General features: G+C 31.8%; 2 protein-coding genes across 11 annotated transcripts in view; one reads left to right on the forward strand and one right to left on the reverse strand.

Annotated features, from left to right (window-relative positions):
- The first annotated feature begins 924 nt into the window (after positions 1-924).
- LOC143068856 (phosphofurin acidic cluster sorting protein 2-like) overlaps positions 925-22,754 on the forward strand; it is a 56,108-nt gene continuing 34,278 nt past the window's right edge. For all 10 annotated transcript variants that reach the window (XM_076243196.1, XM_076243198.1, XM_076243200.1 and 7 more), the window contains exons 1-9: positions 925-1,054; positions 3,765-3,852; positions 5,392-5,481; positions 6,274-6,399; positions 16,506-16,665; positions 17,823-17,992; positions 19,318-19,380; positions 20,470-20,624; positions 21,728-21,785. In XM_076243196.1, the coding sequence (XP_076099311.1) occupies positions 948-1,054; positions 3,765-3,852; positions 5,392-5,481; positions 6,274-6,399; positions 16,506-16,665; positions 17,823-17,992; positions 19,318-19,380; positions 20,470-20,624; positions 21,728-21,785 (1,017 nt within the window). In that variant the 5' untranslated portion in view covers positions 925-947. The remainder of the gene's footprint in view (positions 1,055-3,764; positions 3,853-5,391; positions 5,482-6,273; positions 6,400-16,505; positions 16,666-17,822; positions 17,993-19,317; positions 19,381-20,469; positions 20,625-21,727; positions 21,786-22,754) is intronic.
- On the reverse strand, positions 8,720-10,542 carry LOC143068857 (complement C1q-like protein 3). Its single transcript, XM_076243207.1, has 3 exons — positions 10,391-10,542; positions 10,025-10,087; positions 8,720-9,155 (listed from the first exon to the last, which is right to left on the reverse strand). Exons 1-3 carry the CDS (start codon positions 10,470-10,472, stop codon positions 8,737-8,739), a joined length of 564 nt encoding a protein of 187 aa, XP_076099322.1. The 5' UTR covers positions 10,473-10,542; the 3' UTR covers positions 8,720-8,736.

Here is a 22,754-nt window from a genome sequence, read left to right on the forward strand (position 1 = left end):
ACAATTTTGAAAATATATTAAGAAACTTAAAAGAACACAGACAATTTTGAAAATATATATTTTAAAAGAAACATAGGACAAAACGTAGATCGTGAATGTTTTACGAAACAAACTGTACAATTTCAGTACCTTCACCAAAAATCAAATCACACAAGTGATTCAAATTCTTCATTGAATGTGAAGGAAAATTTAATTTATAAAACTTAAAAGTGTGTCACATCCTCAAAAGTTTTACGAAACAAACTGTACAATTTCAGTACCTTCACCAAAAATCAAATCACACAAGAAGTGATTCTCAAGTTCTTCTTCTTCTCTTCTTCTGATATACAGTTACAGCTTCATTGATTGAAGATTACGAACTGTTGCATGCGCGGAGTATATGATTAAAAATATTAACAAAAAATTTATCTTTAAATTTGTATAATACTTAGTGATATTTACATGAAAGAAAACAACAAGTGAATAAAAAATATGTACATTGTTATTTATAGAATTAAATTATGTTGTGGAGAACAGTTGGTGTCAACTGATCTCTATAGGTTTCAATGGTTTGACATGCTACCACCACTTGTGGTAACAAGTTCCATTGGATGATTCAAATTCTTCATTGAATGTGAAAGAAAATTTAATTTATAAAACTTTTAAAAAATGTGTCACATCCTCAAAATCGTGTCATCCCCCTTAAAGGTTGGTCCTCGACAATACGCGCACTAAAAATGCTATATCCAATGGATTTTCAAACATTGTTCAAAGCATTAAATTGATTTGAACATTTTTTGTTTATATGACAGATCTTTACAGATACAAGGTAAGGAAAATTTCTTATTATTGACATTGATATGTGTCCACACTAAAGAAAATTTCCACTGCACAAGACATTAAGAAAAAACCCGAAATGTCCGAAAGAGATAAATGATTCACGCATGCGGAAACAAACGGAAGATGTTATGGCAGACAAAACATCAAAAGCGATGGGTTCGGGTTCAAAACCCTTTCCTATGAAATTATTTGCGACTTGGGAAGTAGAAAAAACTCCGCCCAATTGTATACCAAGGTTTGTCATCTTTCTCAATCTTCTAATGCATGGAGTAGTTATTCATGTCGCTGCAAAAGTTAAATCGTAGTCTGCAACTTTTTGTCAATGTTCGATTCTCTTGTCTGACTGTTGTTGATGCTGCTGTTCATCTATTATTTCTTGCATGTTGAGGTGTGAATAGTGCATAATTTGATCGACTTTGTTCATTCTATAGTAATATGGGTGAAACGTTCACAATTAAGACATTTCCCCTGTAAGTTTAAGATAATGAGAAAAGAGAACTGAGGCTTGCAAGTTGCAGTCAAGTTTTGTATGTTTACACACCATTCAAGTCTGACTTGCACTGACATACATGCACATGGATATTTTTATAGGCTAATAAGAGGCAGGTGTCACCTTAATCTTATAAGGGATTGGTGCTACCTCAGAAAGAGGAAGTAGTTGTTATTTCTGGTTGATATTGGCCAGAGAACACAGTTGTTTTGTGGTCTCACTATTTAACTAGGGAAAAAAAGTGTTAAGAAGAAAAATTTAGGGACAATAAAGTTCATATACTATCATTTGTCAACTAATGATATACAAAGTTTATCTTTCCTTTTGAAAATGGCCTTAGTAATATTAAGCTTGTTAGGGCTACAAAGTAGAAGTGTTTTCTTGGAGTTACTGCCTTTGAACCTTGGATAGATAAAATATGTGCAAGGCGGGGGACATTGGAACTCTGGTCTATTATTATAGATAGCAGGGGTCAAAATTAGCGCTGGTCCGATGGTCAGGGACCAGTAGAATGTGGGTCTGACCAGTAGATTTTGTCAGCTGGTGGTCCGGACCAGTAGAAATTTGTTGATAAAAATCACTGATTCAATCACAATCTCCGTTTGTTTACAAAACAATTTACCTGTGAAATCAATTACACGGTTAGTGGGGGGGGGGGGGGGGGTGTTTAACAATTGATAAAGTTAATTAATTATAATATCTCGGGTGAGCGTCCTTCACAACAATATGAAATGTGGAATTTTTTGGAATGAGTTAAACCTTGAGGATTGCAATGACGACGAAGACAATTTTGATATTTTTTCTGTCCTTGATCCTGATTTTGATAAAGAAAATCATTGAGATTATCAAAGCCTTTATCAAAATCAGAATCAAGACTATCCCTTTGTTCCTGTATATGTCTAACTTATGTAAACAAAAGCATCAAAAGAAGATTAAACATCTATCATTTATATTAGTGTTTGTCAAATGAATGTCATTTTTGATGGATCAGTAGATTTGGAGCCGGACTAGTAGAGTTTTCAGTCCACTGGTCCAGCTGGCCAGTACACAAAAAAGCTTAAATTTGACCCCTGGATAGGCTGGGCAATATATTAAATACTAATGATGCATCATCAAAAGATGATGATTATTCATTAATTAATTAATTTGATTTAATTTATCTAACGTTCCTATTGGCTTTTATTCTGATCACAAATAAGTAATTTGGTAAAGCTATCTAAACATAGATTATCTTAATCATTGTTAACATACATGTATCATTGATCAAATTTCAAATGTACATGTAACAGTCTATTATTTGAACTTGGAATTATTTTTAACCATGGAATTTGCTTGATTTCTTGTTATTGAAATTTTTAATAAATTCCATGAATATTCTGTACTGAAATGTTCTGTGCTGCGCACAACACTTTATATTACAAAGAAAATAGCATATTTTCAATAGAATGTACTGTGCCGCGCACAACACTATCTAACCAAAATACATTGTATGGAAAGTGTTATTAACCGCTCAAAAGATCATAATACAAAATAAACGTGGAATTTATAAAAAATATTAAACACAAGAAATGATGCGAATTCCATAATTAAAAATAATTCCAAGTTCAAATAATAGCCTGTTATGTATCTTTTTATCCATATCATCATATTTATGTACACACATCAAACAATTGTCAAATGAGTTTACCATAGATACATGTACCTTGATATTTATTAGGATTATGTCTCCATTTTGTTGTTTCAATGCTAATTGTATGGATTTTTTTTTATAAAATTCACAGCCTTTCCCCTTGTACATTTACTCTGAAACTTTACAAATTGATACTTATTTCTAGAGATGATTACTACTTGCAGTGCTAGCAGTGATTTAACTCCAGCAGGTTTTTTATGCTCCATATGATAGTAGAGGGTCATTAAGTTTTCTGGTCTGTGCATCCGTTCTTCATCCGTCTGTTCGTTCGTCTGTCTGTCTGTCCTGCTTTAGGTTCAAGTTTTTGGTCAAGGTAGTTTTTGATGAAGTTGAAGTCTAATCAACTTGAAACTTAGTAAACATGTTCCCTACGATAGGGTCTTTCTAATTTAAATGCCAAAATAGATATTTGACCCCAATTTCACAGTCTACTGAACATAGAAAATGATAACTACTTGCGAGTTTCAGGTTAAAGTTTTTGGTCAAAGTAGTTTTTGATGAAGTTGAAGTCCAATCAACTTCAAACTGAGTACACATGTTCCCTATGATTCTATCTTTCTAATTTAAATGCCAAATTAGATTTTTGACCCAAATCCATTGAAAATAGAAAAGAATAGTGCCAGTGGGGCATATGTGTACTATGGACTCATTCTTGTTTTAAAATATATATATATTACATTTACAACATGTAGTAATATCATTTGGCCTTATCTGTTTCTAACAGACTTTGAATATTGAACTATAAATATTTACTTCCTTTTCCAGATTGTGCAGTTTAACACTGGACAGGTTGCAGGTTTTAAAGGCACTTGAAAATGATTTGGCAACAGTTATTATTGCTGTTAAAATGCAGGTAAATTACTCAATATACATGTTGTAAAATGGAATTTTAATTTAATGAGTCCATGTATGTTGAAACTGACAAAAAACTAATCCATTTCTTTAAGTGTATCATCATAAAAAAATGAGTTGTGGATATGATGAGGTAGTGTGGAGGGGCCTGATGGGGGTGGGGGGTCTCATCACGATTCACAAGTTGATTTTTTTGTCAATCATGATTCCGAGAAAATAAATTTCTATGATCACGGTTCACAAAAATATAAAAAAAAATCTGTAGAAAAACTGATCACGATAGCGAAAATGCGCCGATCACAAAGAACAAATATAACCCATCAAGCCCCTCATTGTGGTGCAACTGGAAACATAATCCCTTTTACCACAGAAGATCGTCAGTATATGCAGATAACCAATTTGTATAATTAACACCAAGTGTCAGAAAAGATAAAGATATAGATGCATCTGATAATAATTAAACACTTGTTAAGTGACAAAACATTGAAATACATAGTATAAAAAATTGTGTGTGATGTTTAAAATCCATACACCAAAAATATTTTATGTGTGTCTCAAGGCAAATATTTTCATATCACATTCACAATGTCCTATGATGCATTTCCCCCTCAAATGACCCCATTTCAACATGGGCAGTTGTTCATTCATAAATCTGATAAAGTTTGTTTTCTTCATATATAAAATTTAGGAATAGATTCATGTGAAAATAAAGAAAACATAGTTGATATGATGAAGTTTTCTTTCATCTTGATCAATAATGATTTAAGGTTGAGTTTATGAAGAAGTTCGACGTCATGATAGAATTAGATCACCAGTACAAATTTGGAGCCTCAGTGTCACAATTTGATTTAAGTGAAGTGTCCATTTATATTTGTGGCTTGAATTTTCAAGGTTTTTAAAGTTAGTTACTTCATTTGGAAAAAAATTGTGCAGGGATCATTATGTACATGTATCTAGTGGTTCAGGGGTTCAGGTGTATGTTTTGGAACCTTTGTATGTATTAAAGGTAATGTCTGTAGAAAAAGTGGAAGAGATTAAGTAAATCATGCTTAATCAGTGAATGCATGTTTTTTTTTAAAAACATATCGATTTTAGATTAAGATTATACTGTTATAGTTTTATTTATTTTTCAGCATTTTGACTTCTAATACAGCCATTTCTACTCTATTTGCGCCATTGGTAAAGTCATTTTTGAAAAGACTTTTGAAATAAAAACAATACTCAGGGGCAGATCCAGTCATTTTAAAAAGAGGGGGGTCCCAACCCAGGACAAAGGGGGTTGGGGTTCCAACTATATGTCCCCATTCAGATGCATTGATCGGCCAAAAAAAAGGGGGGGTTCCAACCCCGGAACCCCACCCCATTCCTGGATCTGCCACTGATACTGACTTGTCTCACAAATAATTATCTTTTCATTAAGATGTTAGCTATTATGTATAATTTTTGAAATGAAGTTATTGAACAATAAATTAAATTATTAAAAAAATATCCTCTCAGTCTGGTGTACATTTGTAATACAACTAATGTATCTATTTTTCAGGGTTCTAAAAGAATATTACGATCCAATGAGATATCAGTTCCTGCTAATGGATTATTAGATACAGAATTGGACTTGTCCTTCTCATTACAGGTAAGTTCATATTATCAATGTTTAGATGGACGATTGACTGAAGTGATTGTGACTTTTGGAGTAAAAGGCATTTCAAATGTTCAATTTTGAAAGGATTGGAGTCTAAATTAAATGCATGTGGGCACCACCGTTGTTAAACCCTCAGGAGAAAATATTGGGTTGTTATTGCTTTGCCTATCTGTAGTTTTCAAACAAATTTTTTGGTAATAAATATAGAGTTTATTTTATAGTATATAGTATTGGTCATCCTCTTGACAGTAATGAGTTAAAATGTGTGATACACCTACTACATGTACTTGTTCGATAAAACTTTAAACTTTTCAATATGTAATTGTTGAAGGAACTTTGTCACACTAAGTGAATAAAAAGGATGCCACACAAGGCTGAAGGGGTGGGGGCAGGACCTTTTTCTGGACATCAGGATCGGGGTTTTTAAGTTCGGGATTTCAGGATTGATCCTTTCAGGATTCAGGAATTCTTTTTTCGAATTTCGGGATGTTGGGATTTAAATTTCTTAAATTCGGGACCTCAGGATTATATGTTTTTAAACCTGGGATTTCGGGGTCAGGAACCCTCCAACCCCCCTCAATGCTCCATACAAATAATGCTATCAAAATTTTAAATTCAAGACTTTATTTTCTTGATACCTGTATTGTTGCAATTTGTGCAATAATAAAAATATCACAAAAATTTCTGAATCTATTTCTTGAAAATAAATATTCTCTCTCTACGTAACCATATTGCATATATATGCTTGTAATATATATGTGTGTATCCAAATATATTTTGCAGTATCCCCATTACCTGAAGAGAGATGGTAACAACTTGCAAGTGATGCTACAGAGGAGAAAGAAATATAAAAATAGATCAATTCTGGGTTACAGAATTCTGGCCATTGGTCAAGTGAACATGGATCAGGTACACATTTTTTAATTGGCTCTAAAAAGTCCAGCTTGTTTCATATCCTTTATGTAACAACATAATCCTTAATCCTCAAAAAAAAAAAAAAAAAAAAACCCCAACATAATCCTTAAGTTGATGTTTGATTTAAATTTAGAGTGTGTAAGTTCAGACATTATTATTTAATTAAAGCTTTTTAGCTCACCGTTCTGAAGGAACAGTGAGCTTTTGCCATCACTTGACGCCTGTCGTTGTTGTCTGTCATTGTCGTCGTCCGTCTGGTGTAAACTGTTTCAAACAACTTCTCCTCTGAAACTAATGAACCAATTCCAACCAAACTTAAGCTGAATGATCCTAAGGTTATCTAGAATAAAGTTTGTGGTTTATTTTCTGTTTCTTAAAAAATATGGCGGCCATGGCTAAAGATAGAACATAGCGGTAAAATATATTATTAATGATAAAGATAAACTTTAAACAGCAAAAATGTTCAGCAAAGTTAGAACTACAAATAAGATCATCTGACAAGGATTGTTGTCCACTTAAGAAGTTGTTGCGCTTTTAAATAAATTTTTCATAATTGTTTATTTAGCTTGCTTACTTTAAATAATCTTCGCCTTGGTCTTTGAAACTGCTGAATCAATTTCAGTCAAACTTGGGCTGAATCAATTTCAGAGTATCTTGTATAATTTTATATTTTATTTTATTGTATGTCAAAAAACATAGCCACTATGGCTATCATGGAACATAGGGGTATTATGCAATTCTTTGATTTTGAAGAAAATATGACAGATACAAAGATCATTTTAATGGAAGTTTTAAGCCATTCTAAATATATATATTGAAAAGCCAAAAAAATCATTGATGAAAGATTTAAGCAAAAAATTAAAGGTGAGCAATTCAGGCTCTTGAGAGTCTCATGTTCTAATCACAATTTCAATTTTTCAATAATATGTGCATGTGTAACCATTTGGCTTTCTATTAGGTATTGCAATACAGAAATTGCTCAGTAACCACTACACGCTTTTGAAAAAGTATTTTTAAATTACTGCTACTTGATTCCGTGACTTCAATCATAGATTTGCTTGTTCCTTCAAAATTCTACAATTGATGTTTTGATACATAATTCAGATGTTTTTTTATCAAGGATGTTTGTTCATCTTATTTTCAACTTTTCATTGATATTGTATTGTAATAAAAAAATGAAAGCTAGTAACCTCTTTTTGTATGCCCTCATAGCTAGGCAAAGGGGACATTAAGGTTAACCCTTGTCTATCTCATGTATCTGTAAGGCCATTTAGAGAATCGATTACTGTTAGATCCAAATGCTATGAAACTTGTTCACAATGCTTATTGCTACCAAACACAAATCAGTTTCAAATTTGGGTGGCATCGCTTTCACTCTACATTGGTTATGTCCTATTGTAAAAGGAAAAATGCTGACTGGCATATATTTACAAGTTTAGGCATCTGTGTCCCATGGGCACATTCTTCTTGATTGCAAATATTTATGGAAATAAAAAATCACAAATATATCTTTTACAAAGTATAATTTAAAAATTCTTCTGCTTGTTTCATTGATTTTAACGGTCATTTCTTTTCACATATTTTTTTATAAAAATTAAACAATCAAGAGAAATACTTTTTGCACGATAAAATTGTAGGTTTTCAAATTCCATTATCACAAAAACTATGACACAGACCTATCAATGCATGATGTTTCACAGTTTTGTCTCGCCTGCAAACGAACCATCTTCGCTAGCCAAGGGTTGCGATCCACTCCCGTTCTCTTCACCCTTGGCAGATTAAGCCAACATTTGTGAAAACAATGTTGCGCCATCTATCGGAACATTAAAGTCACACCCATCCGAATATATTATTCTTGACCAATGGTAGCAGTTGAACTCTTCAATTTGGAGGTAAAAACATGGTAGCGACTAAAGATACTACACACTAGATGCAAACGAACATACAGGAACAAATTATAGTCATTTCATACCCTTGCAAAAACTAGAGTTTACCCTGACCATTTCTTGCCCTGACGATTTACAAAAATTCACAGACAATAACATATTTTGATTAATAAACTCAAACACATATATTAAACATGTTAAAAGGAAGTAACTCTCTTTGTGATTTCAATTTTTCCACAAACTGGCCACCCCTTACGGACATCCAGTTTTGAGGAGTTTCACTGTATTGCCCATTAAAAAATAAAAGTTTTTTCTATAATCTGGAAAACTATTTAAAAATAAGAGACACAGCTGTAAACAAAATGTATCATTGATTGATGGCAAAAGGCACAGACTTTCAAATCTTCATCTACAATTTAACAATAAACTTATAGTTTAATTTCTTTTATTGTGCTATGAGAAAGCCAGAAAATGAACTATACAAGTTATTACTATCACTATGAATTGTAATACTGCCATGGGACTTTAATTCAACATGGTCTCCTTTCTTCAGCTTTAATATAATATTGGCTGTTCCTGTCTCGTGACTAGAACCTTTTAGCCAAACACTTTGTTGTTTGGTATTATTATGAGACAGGTAGACATGTAGATATTTTCCAGCTGCACTCATAACAGTATAAGAAAACTGATAAACTCCAGCAACAGGTGCAGTAAAAATACCAGTGGTTGGATTGTAGCCATTGAGTATATTGGTGACAACTTTGTCAAACTTGATAATGCCATTGTCTCCAGGGGTTTGTGGTTGAGTTAGTAGTGATGAAAATGCTGGGATTTTAGTTCTACTTTTACACTGACAGACCTTATCTAAAATGGATAAATAAAAGAAATAAAGTAAATGACAATTGTTTCACATTTTGAAAATAATCAAAATCGCTTGAAGTGTAAGCCATTATATAGAGAAAATATTGACATCAATTTATTATTCTAATGCAATTTTTATGTAACAATTTTTTTCATTGGCTGAAAGTAACCGCCAAATCCACAGTTGACCAGGTGTTACTAAGGAGGGACCTGCCATTTGAATTGATGGTTCAACAAATGTTCGATTACTACAATATTATCAAAATATAAAATAACACCTACCTCGCATTCACTGTTTTAATGTAATTTTATCGGAAATTTGAATCGTAGGGGTAATGTGTAAACCTCCAGTTTGTAAGTTTTTATGTGTATGACGTCCTGTTTAGCCATGATGTCTTTGCGCATAAATCATTCATGAATTTTCATGGAATTTGTTTGTTTGTCAAATTTATACATTTTTTCAAGCTTTAACGTATCATTTCTTTTTCGTAATGCATTAGAATCGGAATAACAGTACTGTAGTTAAAGAGTTGCCACCATCAATTTTGATTTGAAGGTCTCAAATATCTGTTTTACTGTCTCTGCTATGGGTCGCCAGTAAAACTGCATTTGCAACCGTCAAATCAACAATTGACAGTGGCAACTCTTCAACTACAGTACTGTTATTCCTTAATTCTATTTCTGTGTGTCAAGTGTATAAGAATATATTTGTTAATGTGAGAAAAAAAAATTGAATTTAGAAACATCCATCATTTAGTTCATGAACCTGTAGACTTTAATGACATTAAAGATAAAACTCAACAGTAGCATATTGTCAAATGTAACAATCAAGTCTTTAAACACTTCCACAAGGAATAAGTTATATAACGAACCTGGACTTTTATCATGTTTATGTTTCATGGCCATTTCTAGGAGATCACCAAGAATCGAACACTCTGAAAATAAATATTGTGTCAAATAATGTTTTGATATAAAAGTGTTTAGTTTATAATTCAACTTATATGCTTAATGTTTTCTGGTGTTTATTGTTATAGTGAACACACTAAAATGATGAGTTCCTTATGATAAAATTGGAAAAAATATTATTTTTAGCTTTATAAAGTTGGAAACAGCAATAAATAGTAAATTTGAAACAATGTCTTTGATCCAGTAAATATGTATTAGTACCTTATAATAATTCTATTTTTTTGTTATCTCATTTAATACAAATGTAGCTAAAAAAAATTAATTTTATTTACCTAGTTTTGTGTCACATGATCCCATTACCATTTCTGCAATTAATGATAGTGTCAATACAAACATGTAGTGTGTCAGCTTCATCTTGAAAGTGACTCAGGACAAACTTAAAAAATGCTGTGCTGTTACACTTTTATACTACTATTGCATTGTCATGATTGTAGTAATCATTTAAACAAGCTGTTAAATGAAATGGATATTGATAATGAGTTTTTGTCATGCACTATAACATGACAGGAATACTAATAATTCAGATTAAATTTCGGTCTGTTGGCAGCCAGTTTCTTTTAGTGGAGAATGCCAGGAAACCACCTTTGGCAGGAAAACTCATTCCTTGTCAATTATGATTGGAGACAAACACACTTCACAACAAGTAGGGTTTAAAGTCACAACATCAAGAGTTAACAAACTAATGATCCATGTGAATGAACTACTTGGATAACTTTGTCACCATGGACCAACTTCATATATAAATTTGCCACTTTTAATAGGGTAATTGATACCTAGTATTCTTTAGAAAAGCTGTTGGTGACTTGATGGGAAATACAATTTCTTTGTAAAATAATATTTGTCCACTACCTTGTCCACCATCTACTATTAATCTAATGGGTGTCTAATTATTTTTTCAATTTTGAAAGAATGTATAAAAAAATTCATTTTAAATGTAAGATTGATATTTGACTCAGACTTCATTTGATCTGAGTTTTGCTGTGCATAATGCTGTGTATTTATTTATTCTACATTGGCTAGAGGTATAGGGGAGGGTTAAGTTATCACAAAACATGTTTAATGCTGCTGCATCCTGACCGACCTATGGCAATTTTTAGTTTTGTATATTTTTTTTTACCCCACTGTAGTGGAGGGGGCATTCAATTTTACTCTTGCCCATCTGTCCATCTGCACCTCTATACATACTTCCCAAAGTAGTTCAGTATTTGACACATATTCATGTCTGTCATATTTGTTTTTTCATTTTTCTTTTTAGCTCAGTGAGCTTTTCTCATCACTTGGCGTCCGTCGTCCATCGTTGTTAACTTTTACAAAAATCTTTTCCTCTGAAACTACTGGGCCAAATTTAACCAAACTTAGCTACAATCATCATTGGGGTATCTAGTTTAATAATTATGTCCGGTGACCCGCCCAAACCAACCAAGATGGCCGCCATGGCTAAAAATAGCTATATTAGGATACATTTTTAGCTCACCTGGCCCAAAGGGCCAAGTGAGCTTTTCTCATCACTTGACGTCCATCGTCGTCTGTCGTGGTAAAATATATATTTTGGCTGATAACTCTGAAACCAAAGCATTTAAAGCAAATCTGACATGGGGGGTAAAATTGTTTACTAAGTCAAGATCTATCTGCCCTGAAATTTTCAGATGAATCGGACAATGGGTTGTTGGGTTGCTGCCCCTGAATTGGTAATTTTAAGGAAATTTTGTCTGTTTTCGGTTATTATCTTGAAAATTATTATAGATAGAGATAAACTGTAAACAGGAATAATGTTCAGCAAAGTAAGATCTACAAATAAGTCAACATGATCAAAATGGTTAGTGTTATTGCCCTTAATAGTCATTTTTTACCATTTTTTTCATAAATTTTTGTAATCTTTTACAAAAATCTTTTCCTCTGAAACTACTGGACCAAATTTAACCAAACTTAGCCACAATCATTATTAGGGTATTTAGTTTAAAAAATGTGTGCGGTTACCCGGCCAACCAACCAAGATGGCCACCATGGCTAAAAATAGAACATAGTGGTAAAATGTAGATTTTGGCATATAACTCTGAAACCAAAGCATTTAAAGGGAAATTCCGCGATTTTTTACTTATCATCTAATTATGTTCATCTTAACATAAAAAACACATTTGCAAAGTTTTAAATTTATATTCCTTCTAATAACGGAGAAAATCAAGTATTTGTAACTTTTTTGGTTGAATTCTCGAGTGGGTCGTGACGTATTAGCCCGATTTATTGAATTCTGGGAAAAAATAAAATCTGTTTAACTCTTATAGCTTATCGACATTATACGTAATTAAAAGGGCACAGCTGACGAATGGTCGAAGTTATTAACCACAATATAAGAATGAACGAAAATGAATATGCATATACCGTTTTGTATTGATTGAATTAAACTCCTATAAAATTATCTCTAGTAAATGTTTTTGAATAAATTTAATTAATTATTGTTGAGATTTTTTTCATAAAATATTTATTGAACATTTTTACTGATATTGAACTGAAAATATTTCAGTTCTATTTACCGTTATTGTTTTGATAATCATTTCAATGCAACTAATGTGTGAGCAGAGTGTGTATATTATTTTGTAAAGGGCACTGTATATTTCTCGGCTTGAGGTCAATTCGTTTACCTTGTAGCTATTTAGCCGCAGGTGTGAGTTCAAGCGTACACAGGTATAAATGTTGTTATTTGGAAAGGATAAACAGAAAGGATTAGAAAGAGTATGCTGTCACGATGTTAATACACTAAGATTTAATACACGATGAGAATAAAGATACAATAATTAAATTGTGTAAATTAATTGAAAATAAAATTCAGATTCGTAATTCCGAAAGTGTATAAAAATAAAAGGAAACAATTTTGGAATACTTTCTTAGCGGCAATTGGCGTAAAGATTCAAATATGAAGCAAAAAATAGTAGTTTTAATCTTTTATAAAAACTAAATGCAATATTACCCAATTTGATATACCATTGTACATCTGTTTGATATCATTGACTTTACCGGAATTTCTTAACTTGTATTCAAATCTGGCTGTGTTTAAATGCTAATAAAACTATTGCAATTTTAAAGTTTTTAATTGACAAAAAAATACAACATACAACATGCATGATTTTTTTTTAGTTTCTTTTTAACATTTTATTCTTACATAATTAAATTCATTTGACAATCATTTACACGAACTTTTTGTGAAAAGAATATCAATTATCTAAGCTAAGGCATTATTTCTTTTGAGGATTTTTGAGGATTTTTTTTAAAATTCTATGATAATATTTGTGCAATGTTGAACATGATAGCCGTCATTAATCCAAATAAGTAATACAGTAGTTGTAATAAAAGTTATATTTTAGTCATGCATAACTGATATTGACGAATTTATAATAGTTCGTCCATAATACATCGTTGTTTTTGAAACAATCATTATTAGTATACATGTAAGTTTCCTGACGTATAAGAGCCATTGAGGATGAGCTCCAGAGAAATCAGACTAGTGGCGTTTCGTTCGTTTGTTTGTTGGGAAAGGAGAGGAAATGCAACCGCTTGTACAGATAAACGACAGAATTACCATACAAGCATTTATAGTCAACACAATCAGAAAGAGTTCCCATCGTTAGACGGGGAATATGAAGGCTTCCAAGAATGAACAAGTGACATGTCTAACTCTGAACAGTTAGAAAACAGACTATCGACATCGACTGCTTGTTCTTAATATTTGAAACTGTTTGCATATATATACGTATACGTTTATGATATATATAGTGATGAGTTCTTGCGTCTGACAAAAACTACATTCCTTCATGGTTATATCTTGCCATACGTTTATATTGGTTTGTAAGGTGATTACTCACAATCGTTATTTGAAAATCCTGTTTGTGAGATGTAGATTCATTTCAATACAGAAATTTCGTCTATATATTTCACAAGTGTATAACACGGAGAAGCTCTGAAGGTCCATTACTCCCATTTTGTTTGGGTGTGAACCATCGATGTTTACAGCAATATCACAGAATAAGATGATGATGGTAGAAAGAACTATGGGCGTCATGTGGCAAATATTACATGCATATCGGACAATGAGTTGTCAATCTGTATGAAAAGATTTCCAATACAACCATATTATTGAGAAGGAATGTTTACATGCTATACTCTCGTACTAGTATTACAGGGTTCTTGTGGCGTTCACCTTAGACACACATCTTTTTAACGATGTTTAAAAAAAAGACAGAACCAATTTTAATAATGTCATATTTCCCTATTTTTTAAATATAACTAAAAGTCTTTTATCTGACAAGAAAACCCCTATTTAGCGAACAAGTAATTTATTCTTTTTTCTGTTATTGAATACCAAGAAAGAAAATAAATCCCGAAATTAATTTGAAACTTTGATACTCAAAAGTTTCCCAGCAAAATATTCACATTCCCTGGGGGATAATTAGTGTTCGTCCAGTGGCATATATAACAATTGTGATGACGAATTACTTCCTTTGTTCGAGAACAATCTTATTGAAATATAAATCTGTGATTTTACTAGGTCCACAGCTTCAATGAACCAAAGCAAAAGTTATACATCGACCTGTATTTAAATCAAATTGGTTCTCTTCTTCTTCTGGTATACAATAGTCTATCAACATTCGATGATTACATACTGTTGGCATACGTGGACTAGTCTATTTACAACACTTTTACCCCTATTTATTCAAAACAGAGACATATATATATATATATGTCTCTGTTCAAAATATATGTTTTTTTCTTATGTTCAATGTATACATGTATATATTTTAAATTGCGCTATAGTTCCGTAACTTTCTATCCAGTCGTATAAACGAATCGTTGGCAAGTGCGTACATTTTTTTAAATCAATATTTCTGGTCTGTTCCAATCTGTCCTTCACTATTGACAATGACTATATATTACATTTTCCCAAATTCACCCTTGGAAAAAATATTTAAATTATTTTTTGGGTATTATTTATATGTTTATGAATTATATTCTTTACACCAGAAATGTTATTTATAAACAAGCGTATGAGTTTAGTAATGACAAATAAGACAGAGTTGTATATTATTCATCTGATAGTTCAAAATGGAAAGTTATAAGTTATAAGTTATCAGCTGTGTACACTGATCAATACCTGCAGAAGTGAAACGATGCATGAACTTGCAAGCCCGACAGGAAATCGCTTGAATACCTGGACGTGTCACCTCACACCCCTCACAATACCTTTGGAAGTAATACCTTTAGCCATGCTGGTGATCAGATGAGGGAAGATCAAAATATATTTGTTTATTACTTTAAAGAATTATGAACAAACTAGATTTTCGAAAACAATTTTCACGGAACACTTATTTATGATTTCAACTTTGACTTTTCACCTAATTCCAATATCAACAGTTTAAAAACAACAGACCATGGTAATTTCAAAAAAGTAAGAATATTTTTCGTATCAAGTTAGTTAGTCGATAAAACAACCGTACGATTGACAAGATATCGACACGCAATTACGACTACATCGGTTACTGTAGTTTTGTTTCTTTGTGGTTTATAGACATATCGTTTTTATTAATCGGGAAAGAAGACAAAATGGCGGATCGCAGAGAATTGATACTCTAAATTTAAAATCGATGGTGATCGCTTATCTAGCGGAATAAAACTTTAATATCTATGAATTTGAGCATTTTTATACAGAATGAACATAATATCAATTTTTAATTTTTTTGCGAAGTTTCCCTTTAAAGCAAATCTTACATGGGGGTTAACATGTTTATCTAGTAAATATCTATCTGCCCTGAAATTTTCAGATGAATTGGACAACTTGTTGTTGGGTTGCTGCCCCCCAATTGGTAATTTATAAAGAAATTTAGCCGCTTTTGGTTATTATCTTGAATACTATTAAAGATAGAGATAAACTGTAAACAGCAATAATGTTCAGCAAATTAAGATCTACAAATAAGTCAACATGACCAAAATGGTCAGTTGACCCCTTAAAGAGTTATTGCCCTTTATAGTCAATTTTTAACCATTTTCATTAATTTGGTAAATTTTGGTAAGTTTTTTACAAAATGTTTTCCTCTGTAACTAAAGGGCCAAGTTCATTACAGATAGAGAAAATTGTAAGTAGCAAGAATGATCAGTAAAGTATGATCTACAAACACATCACAATCACCAAAACACAATTGTGTCATGAATCCATCTGTGTCCTTTGTTTAATATGCACATAGACCAAGGTGAGCGACACAGGCTCTAAAGAGCCTCTAGTTTGCACTGTGGTGGATAATTGTCTCATTGGCAATCATACCATGTCTCTTTTTTTTATATGAAGTATTTTTAGCTCTGGAAATTAAGTATTTTAAAACTTTTTTTCATAAATTATTTCAGGTTCTACAGAAAAATGTTGACAAAGAATTACATTTATTCAGTGATGCCAAAGAACACACCAAACATGTAGCACAAGTGAGAATGGTGTCATTATCTAGTCAACCAGTGGACCATGTAGAAAATGGACAGAGAAAAACAATATCATCAGATGTAGAAGTTGGTAAGATATTATATGACATTGCAATTTAATCATGTTAATCATTTGCACACAGATGATAATCAGATTGAGGATCTGGAAAAAGAGTTTGTCTTCTTTAATTTCTGAATTTTTAGTTTTGTTTTTCCATTTTTTTTAATTCTTTATATTCTCTAGGCTATTTTTTAACCAGAGTTTAAGAACACCAACTCTTAAACTCTGATTGTTAACTAAATCTATCACTATATAATCTATATCAAACAATTATGAAAAAAATATTTATTTGTCTATACATGTACTTACACTATTTTTGAATTACCCTGAAGGCCTAAGCATGTATTTTTTAGCCTAAATGCTGTTAGTCTACAGAAATTCATGTGGGCCATCATCTATGGTCTTAATGATAGACCAGTGTCCATTAAAGTCATAAGAAACGAGTGACTGGTGGAAAATAATGTTCTTCCAATTCTTGAACCAATGCATACAAACATCATAAACTTAGACTTCTGTGCACGAATTTATCATTTCGTGTAAATTTCGTATAATCGTCAATTTTTTTTTCGTGTTTTGAAGCTGAAGTTTAACGATTGTCACCTGTTTGTCAACAATCGACAAAAAATCAACAAAAAAGCATGAAAATCGAGCACGTGTTTAACATGTAAATTCAGATAATAGTCTACTTTAAGGACATCCATGTGTATTGTGATCACCGGATTTTTACGAGATGGATCACACTGAGGTCACTTTGCATACGGAAAATATGTCCGGGGAATTAAAATAAAGTAAACTTCTTCTAAATATGAATAAATTAAAGAATTTTCTTCAGAAAAAAAGTATATGTACATAAGTTTTATTATGAAAACTATCCATTGAGTTATAAAAAAACAAACGTAGAATTACGAGCATTTATAAATTAATTTATAACTAAACACCATTCATGATTTATTCACCCTGCATGAGTTTTACAGATGAATATAAAATACAAAACACAAGGCATACACTCAGACAGTTCAAACCATTTCAGTCCCGTCCAAAAACAACTATCTCCGCTCACGTCACTTTCAAACAACGTTAAAATACAGGAAAACAACGTTAACACTGTTTTGCGTAATCACGGACATGAATACAAAGTCACAGTCACAACAGGTATATTTAACAAATAACTTTTTAATCCCTAACAGATCGATCACCTGATGTTGACAACGACTCCGATGATGATGAGAATGAGGATGATGTTGAATATTGGTCTAATAACGAACTAAGTGATTTTGAACCAGTCTTGATTGGGCGTCCTCGGAAATCTAGTCGAGGGAAAATACATGCATCAAGAGGCAGGGTTGGAGCAGCACAGGTAAGTTGGAGAAATAACTTGTTCAAATTGAGATATATATGAAATTGAGAATGGAAATAGGGAATATGTTAAAAAGACATCCCGATGGAATAGTAGAAAACAGCCCAAAATCACAAATTGGTCTTCAATACAGCAATAAAATCCAATACAATAATATTTTATGCTTCAGCAGAAATGGACGTCACACTAAACTCTGAAACATATAAATGAGCCAAAATTCATAAAACATAAAAGACTCGAGATTCCTTATTTTGGACAGGCGCATAAATGTTGTATGTTGATGTGGTTCATAAAGTGTTTTTCGTTTCTTGTTTTTTATATAGATTAGACTGTTGGTTTTTCCCGTTTGAATGGTTTTACACTAGTAATTTTTTGGGGCCCTTTATAGCTTGCTGTTTGGTGTGAGCCAAGGCTCCTGAAGACTATACTTTGACCTATAATGGTTTACTTTTACAAATTGTGACTTGGATTTAGAGTTGTCCCACTGACTCATAACTTCTTATATCTAATTAGTTCCACAATTTCAGACAACACTGTCAGTGAACCTGTCAATTTTTTCTTTAGCTCTTTGAAGGGAGAAAAAACATCAAATAACAAGGCAATACATAACAAATCATTTGTTAAATTCTAATGATGTACAGTGCATATAGATCAGAAATTAAAGTTTATTTCAGTTACAATTTGGTAGAGGAAATCAAGACCTTACCTTAATCTAAATTGGCTTCTATTTTTTTTTCAAACTGGCAACAAATTAGTGCAGATAGCGATTTTTCTGATTCAAACTTTTTTGGAGTCAGAGAAGCCTCTGCTAATAGATATAGGAAGATGTGGTATGAGTGCCAATGAGACAACACTCCATTAAAGTCACAAGTTATATAAAAGTAAACCATTATAGGTCAAGGTATGGTCTTCAACACGGAGCCTAGGCTCACTCCGAACTGCAAACTATAAAGGGCCCCAAAAATTACTAGTGTAAAACCATTCAAACAGGAAAACCAATGGTCTAATCTGTATAAAAACAAGAAATGAGAAACACTTATGAACCACATAAACAGACGACAACCACTGAACAATAGATTCCTGAATGGGGACAGGTGCAAACAATTGCAGCGTGATTAAACGTTTTAATGGTACCAAACCTTCTCCCTTTTCTGAAACAATAGTCTAACATCACATAATAGAAAGACACACTATGTTTATTTCTTTGTTTATTGTTTGTAACAAAATCACAGAATCTTTCATAGTTCCACTAGCCATAACATTTATAATATAAGATGTATTATCAAAATATTCCCTTAAAAATGTTCAAATTATGTGCATTTTAGCAACAGAGAAATATAAAACAAAGATTTATAGCATTACTGAAGAGATTCAGGATAACAGAGGAGGTTAGTTGTAAATATGTCATTATCATATACTTAGAGAAAATGCGGCTCTTGGGCTGATATTAAACCTAGGGCTAATAATACATGCGATATGAAAAATGCCATGTAATAATCTGATATCATTAGTTTAGATATCAGAAACTACTTGTAAGTTAATATGCAAATGATTATCGCTTATGAAGCCCAAAAATTTTGTCTTAAATGTACTTGTTTAATTAAGACCGAACTTTACCTGAATCATGCTAAATGTGTCAACTTTGAAGGTTAACTTAAATACCCTGGCAGTCAGTAAACATGGGCTAGACAACAAAAAAGAAATCAGGATAAAACAAACCCTCTGTGATCCTGTATGGTGATTGTTCAACATATTGTATAACCAATCAAATATTGTTTTACTTCACACTTTGTGAGAAAATATTGAAAAAGTCATATGTTTTGAAACTTCTTTTTCTCTGATTAAGAAAAACTAACTGAATAATACTTTAATAGGTTATTTCTGATGACCTTTTGCAATTCAATTTATCAGTTGATGCTAAAATAGATTAGCAGGATAAAGCAAAAATAACAATCTTTTAATCCAGCCTATTTATTACCCTGTTGAAATGGTAGTGACAGTGTATACTATGCTACCATTTCCATTCTCAATTTTACCCATGAAGAAAGTTTATATGAATTTGTCTCTAAATCTAGAAATATTTGTATTTATGTATAAACCTTTCATGAAAATATGTTGGACTGGCTAAATATGCAAGGGATTATTTTTTTTTTATTATAAACATTTAAAAGAATCATGCCTTTGCATTTTTCTGTGTTACTGTAAATTCAGAAATTATTGCGTGCATTTATTATTTTGATTTTGTCATTTTAGACTAAAATGCGATTTTTATCTTTGCCATGTTGAGAAAAAATCCTATAAATTCATTTAAAGAATACCAAAATGCGAGTTTAAGTTATTGCAATTATAACTATGTTGCATTTTTTTCAATTATAAAAACATTGCTATAATTTCTGAATTTACAGTACTTAAATTGGAATCTAAAGCTTGAGCATGCTTCATATAAAAAATGGCTAATGTTCTGATATCTTTATCAGGGTCTAGAATCTGAAGGGGATCATGGTCTGGAAATTGCTAATCCTGATGCTAGTGTAGATATTGATGAATTATTTGATGAATTAGAAGACCTAAGTGACAGCGGACCAGAATTAGATACAGTCAGTGTAATGTCCACTCCAAAACCACGTCTCAAGTATGTATAGTCCAACATTAATCTATGTAATGGTAGATCCAAAGCCATGTTAGATAAGCTGCCAACTTCAACAGCCAGGTTAAGATATCATTTGAAATGTGTGTCAACTCCAAAACTTAGTCTAGGTTTTGATATTGATAAAACCATGTCTCAATAATGAATTACAAAAGCCGTAAAACAAGATAGAGTAAGTCAAATTTTTCAATTCCACCCTTCAAAATTTCAAAAGTGAGGTATTTAGCAAGTACTAAATTATCAGAAACATATAAAAAAGAAGAGAGTATATTTGCCAATGAGACAACTCTTCACAAGAGACCAAATAACACAAAAAGTAACAAATCTAGGGAACTGTACAGCCTTCAACAATGAGCAAAGCCCATACAGCATAGTCAATATATTAAAGGCATAGATATGACAAACATGAAAAATTTAAAAGAATTTAAACCAGGAAACTAACAGCATAATTTATGTACAAAAAAAAATTTAACACTGCAACAAAACATGTCAATTCTGATATGAAATTTCAGTTATTGTTTCAAGTGAAAATATGTAACACAGCAGCACCAATAATTTGAATGTCAGAATTGCATTCTGAGTTCCAAATGTTATTTACTCCTATAATGAGACAGGAATATAGTGTATCTTTAATGTTGGGTTATATCTCACTGTTTTTGAAAATAATGGAGAACTTGAGGGGGTAGGAGTTGTATCACCAATGTCAGTGTTTATTTAAGTTATGATATGGTCAATTCAACATAACCCTGAATCTAATAAGTCAAATAATTTTTGCATGCAGGTGTATTGACCCTTCCTTGCACTCTTTTTACACCAAATGGGGTCAGTAAATATTTTTTAATTGTTGGTCTCAGAAAAGACTTGAGTTTTATAAAAAAAATCTTACAGTAAAATAACCTTGATGACTAATTCATTGTAATCAACGAAAATTGGTATCCAACGAATATAAATAAATCCACAGTATGAGTACCTTTTATCATATGATTATGTTTTTTAAAATGCAGATCATTTTTGAATGATTTCTAGAAAATACACTTAAAAATTATGGGATACCTGTATAATAATTAATTATCATTATTTAATTTTAGACCTTTCTTTGCGGGCAAAGCAGGGAATGAAGACATGGCTGAATCTATGAAATCTGGGGTAAGCAAAATTACATAATAAAAATTGAGAACAGAAACGGGGGAAAATGTCAATAAGACAACAACCTGACCAAAGAGCAGACAACTGCATAGGTCACCAATGGGTCTTCAACACAGCGAGGAAAATTCAGCACCCAAAGTGTTACTCAGCTGGCCCCTAAATAAAATAAGCCTATAATGATATATAAAAAATATTTCAGATTCAAATATCAAAGCATCAGTTTCTTTCAACTTATAGGATACATTTAAATATATATGTGATATGTGAAAAATGAGGTAAAATCTAATTCAAACTGTTGAATTTTCATTTTAGGTGTATTCTTCAAATTCTGTAAATTCAGAAATTATTGCAAAATCTGTGATAATATGTTTCACAAAAATGCTCAATATTTGTATGCAGTGTTTCCTGAAATCAAAATTGATTTCTCTCCTATTTTGTTGCGATGATAAATTAGTCATAAAAATGCTTAGTTTGAAGTCTTAATGATGGTTTAAGCATATCTATTTAAAAAGTTTTATGCACGATACATTGTTTTAGCAGGACCCCGTATAGCTTCTACTGGTTTAGGATGTTCTGAAAAAATTGTGTAAATTCAGAACTTATCCTGATTGGAATAAATAGCAATAAGGTGTATTTTTATACGACTGCAAAAATTGAAAATTTTTTGGTAGTATATTGGTATGACCTTGATGTCGTCAACAGCATCCAAAGACATTTGGTTTTCGCACTATAACTTTAGTATAAGTAAATAGAAATCTATGAAATTTTAACACAAGGTTTATGACCACAAAAGGAAGGTTGGAATTGATTTTGGGAGTTTTGGTCCCAACAGTTAAGGAATTAGGGGCCAAAAGGGTCCAAAATTAAACTTTGTTTAATTACATCAAAAAATGAATTATTGGGGTTCTTTGATATGCCAAATCTAACCATGTATTTAGACTCTTAATTTTTGGTCCTGTTTTCAAATTG

The sequence above is a fragment of the Mytilus galloprovincialis genome, chromosome 3 (genome assembly GCF_965363235.1).
Source record: "Mytilus galloprovincialis chromosome 3, xbMytGall1.hap1.1, whole genome shotgun sequence".
In the NCBI taxonomy this organism is placed as follows: Eukaryota; Metazoa; Mollusca; class Bivalvia; order Mytilida; family Mytilidae; genus Mytilus; species Mytilus galloprovincialis.

Excerpts from the sequence above, each read along its gene's own strand:
- LOC143068857 (XM_076243207.1), bottom strand. The coding sequence starts at position 10,472 with ATGAAGCTGACACACTACATGTTTGTATTGACACTATCATTAATTGCA. Across the intron at positions 10,088-10,390 it reads ATCATGTGACACAAAACTAG|AGTGTTCGATTCTTGGTGAT; the intron begins GTAAATAAAATT and ends ATTTATTTTCAG. Across the intron at positions 9,156-10,024 it reads TAAACATGATAAAAGTCCAG|ATAAGGTCTGTCAGTGTAAA; the intron begins GTTCGTTATATA and ends TATCCATTTTAG.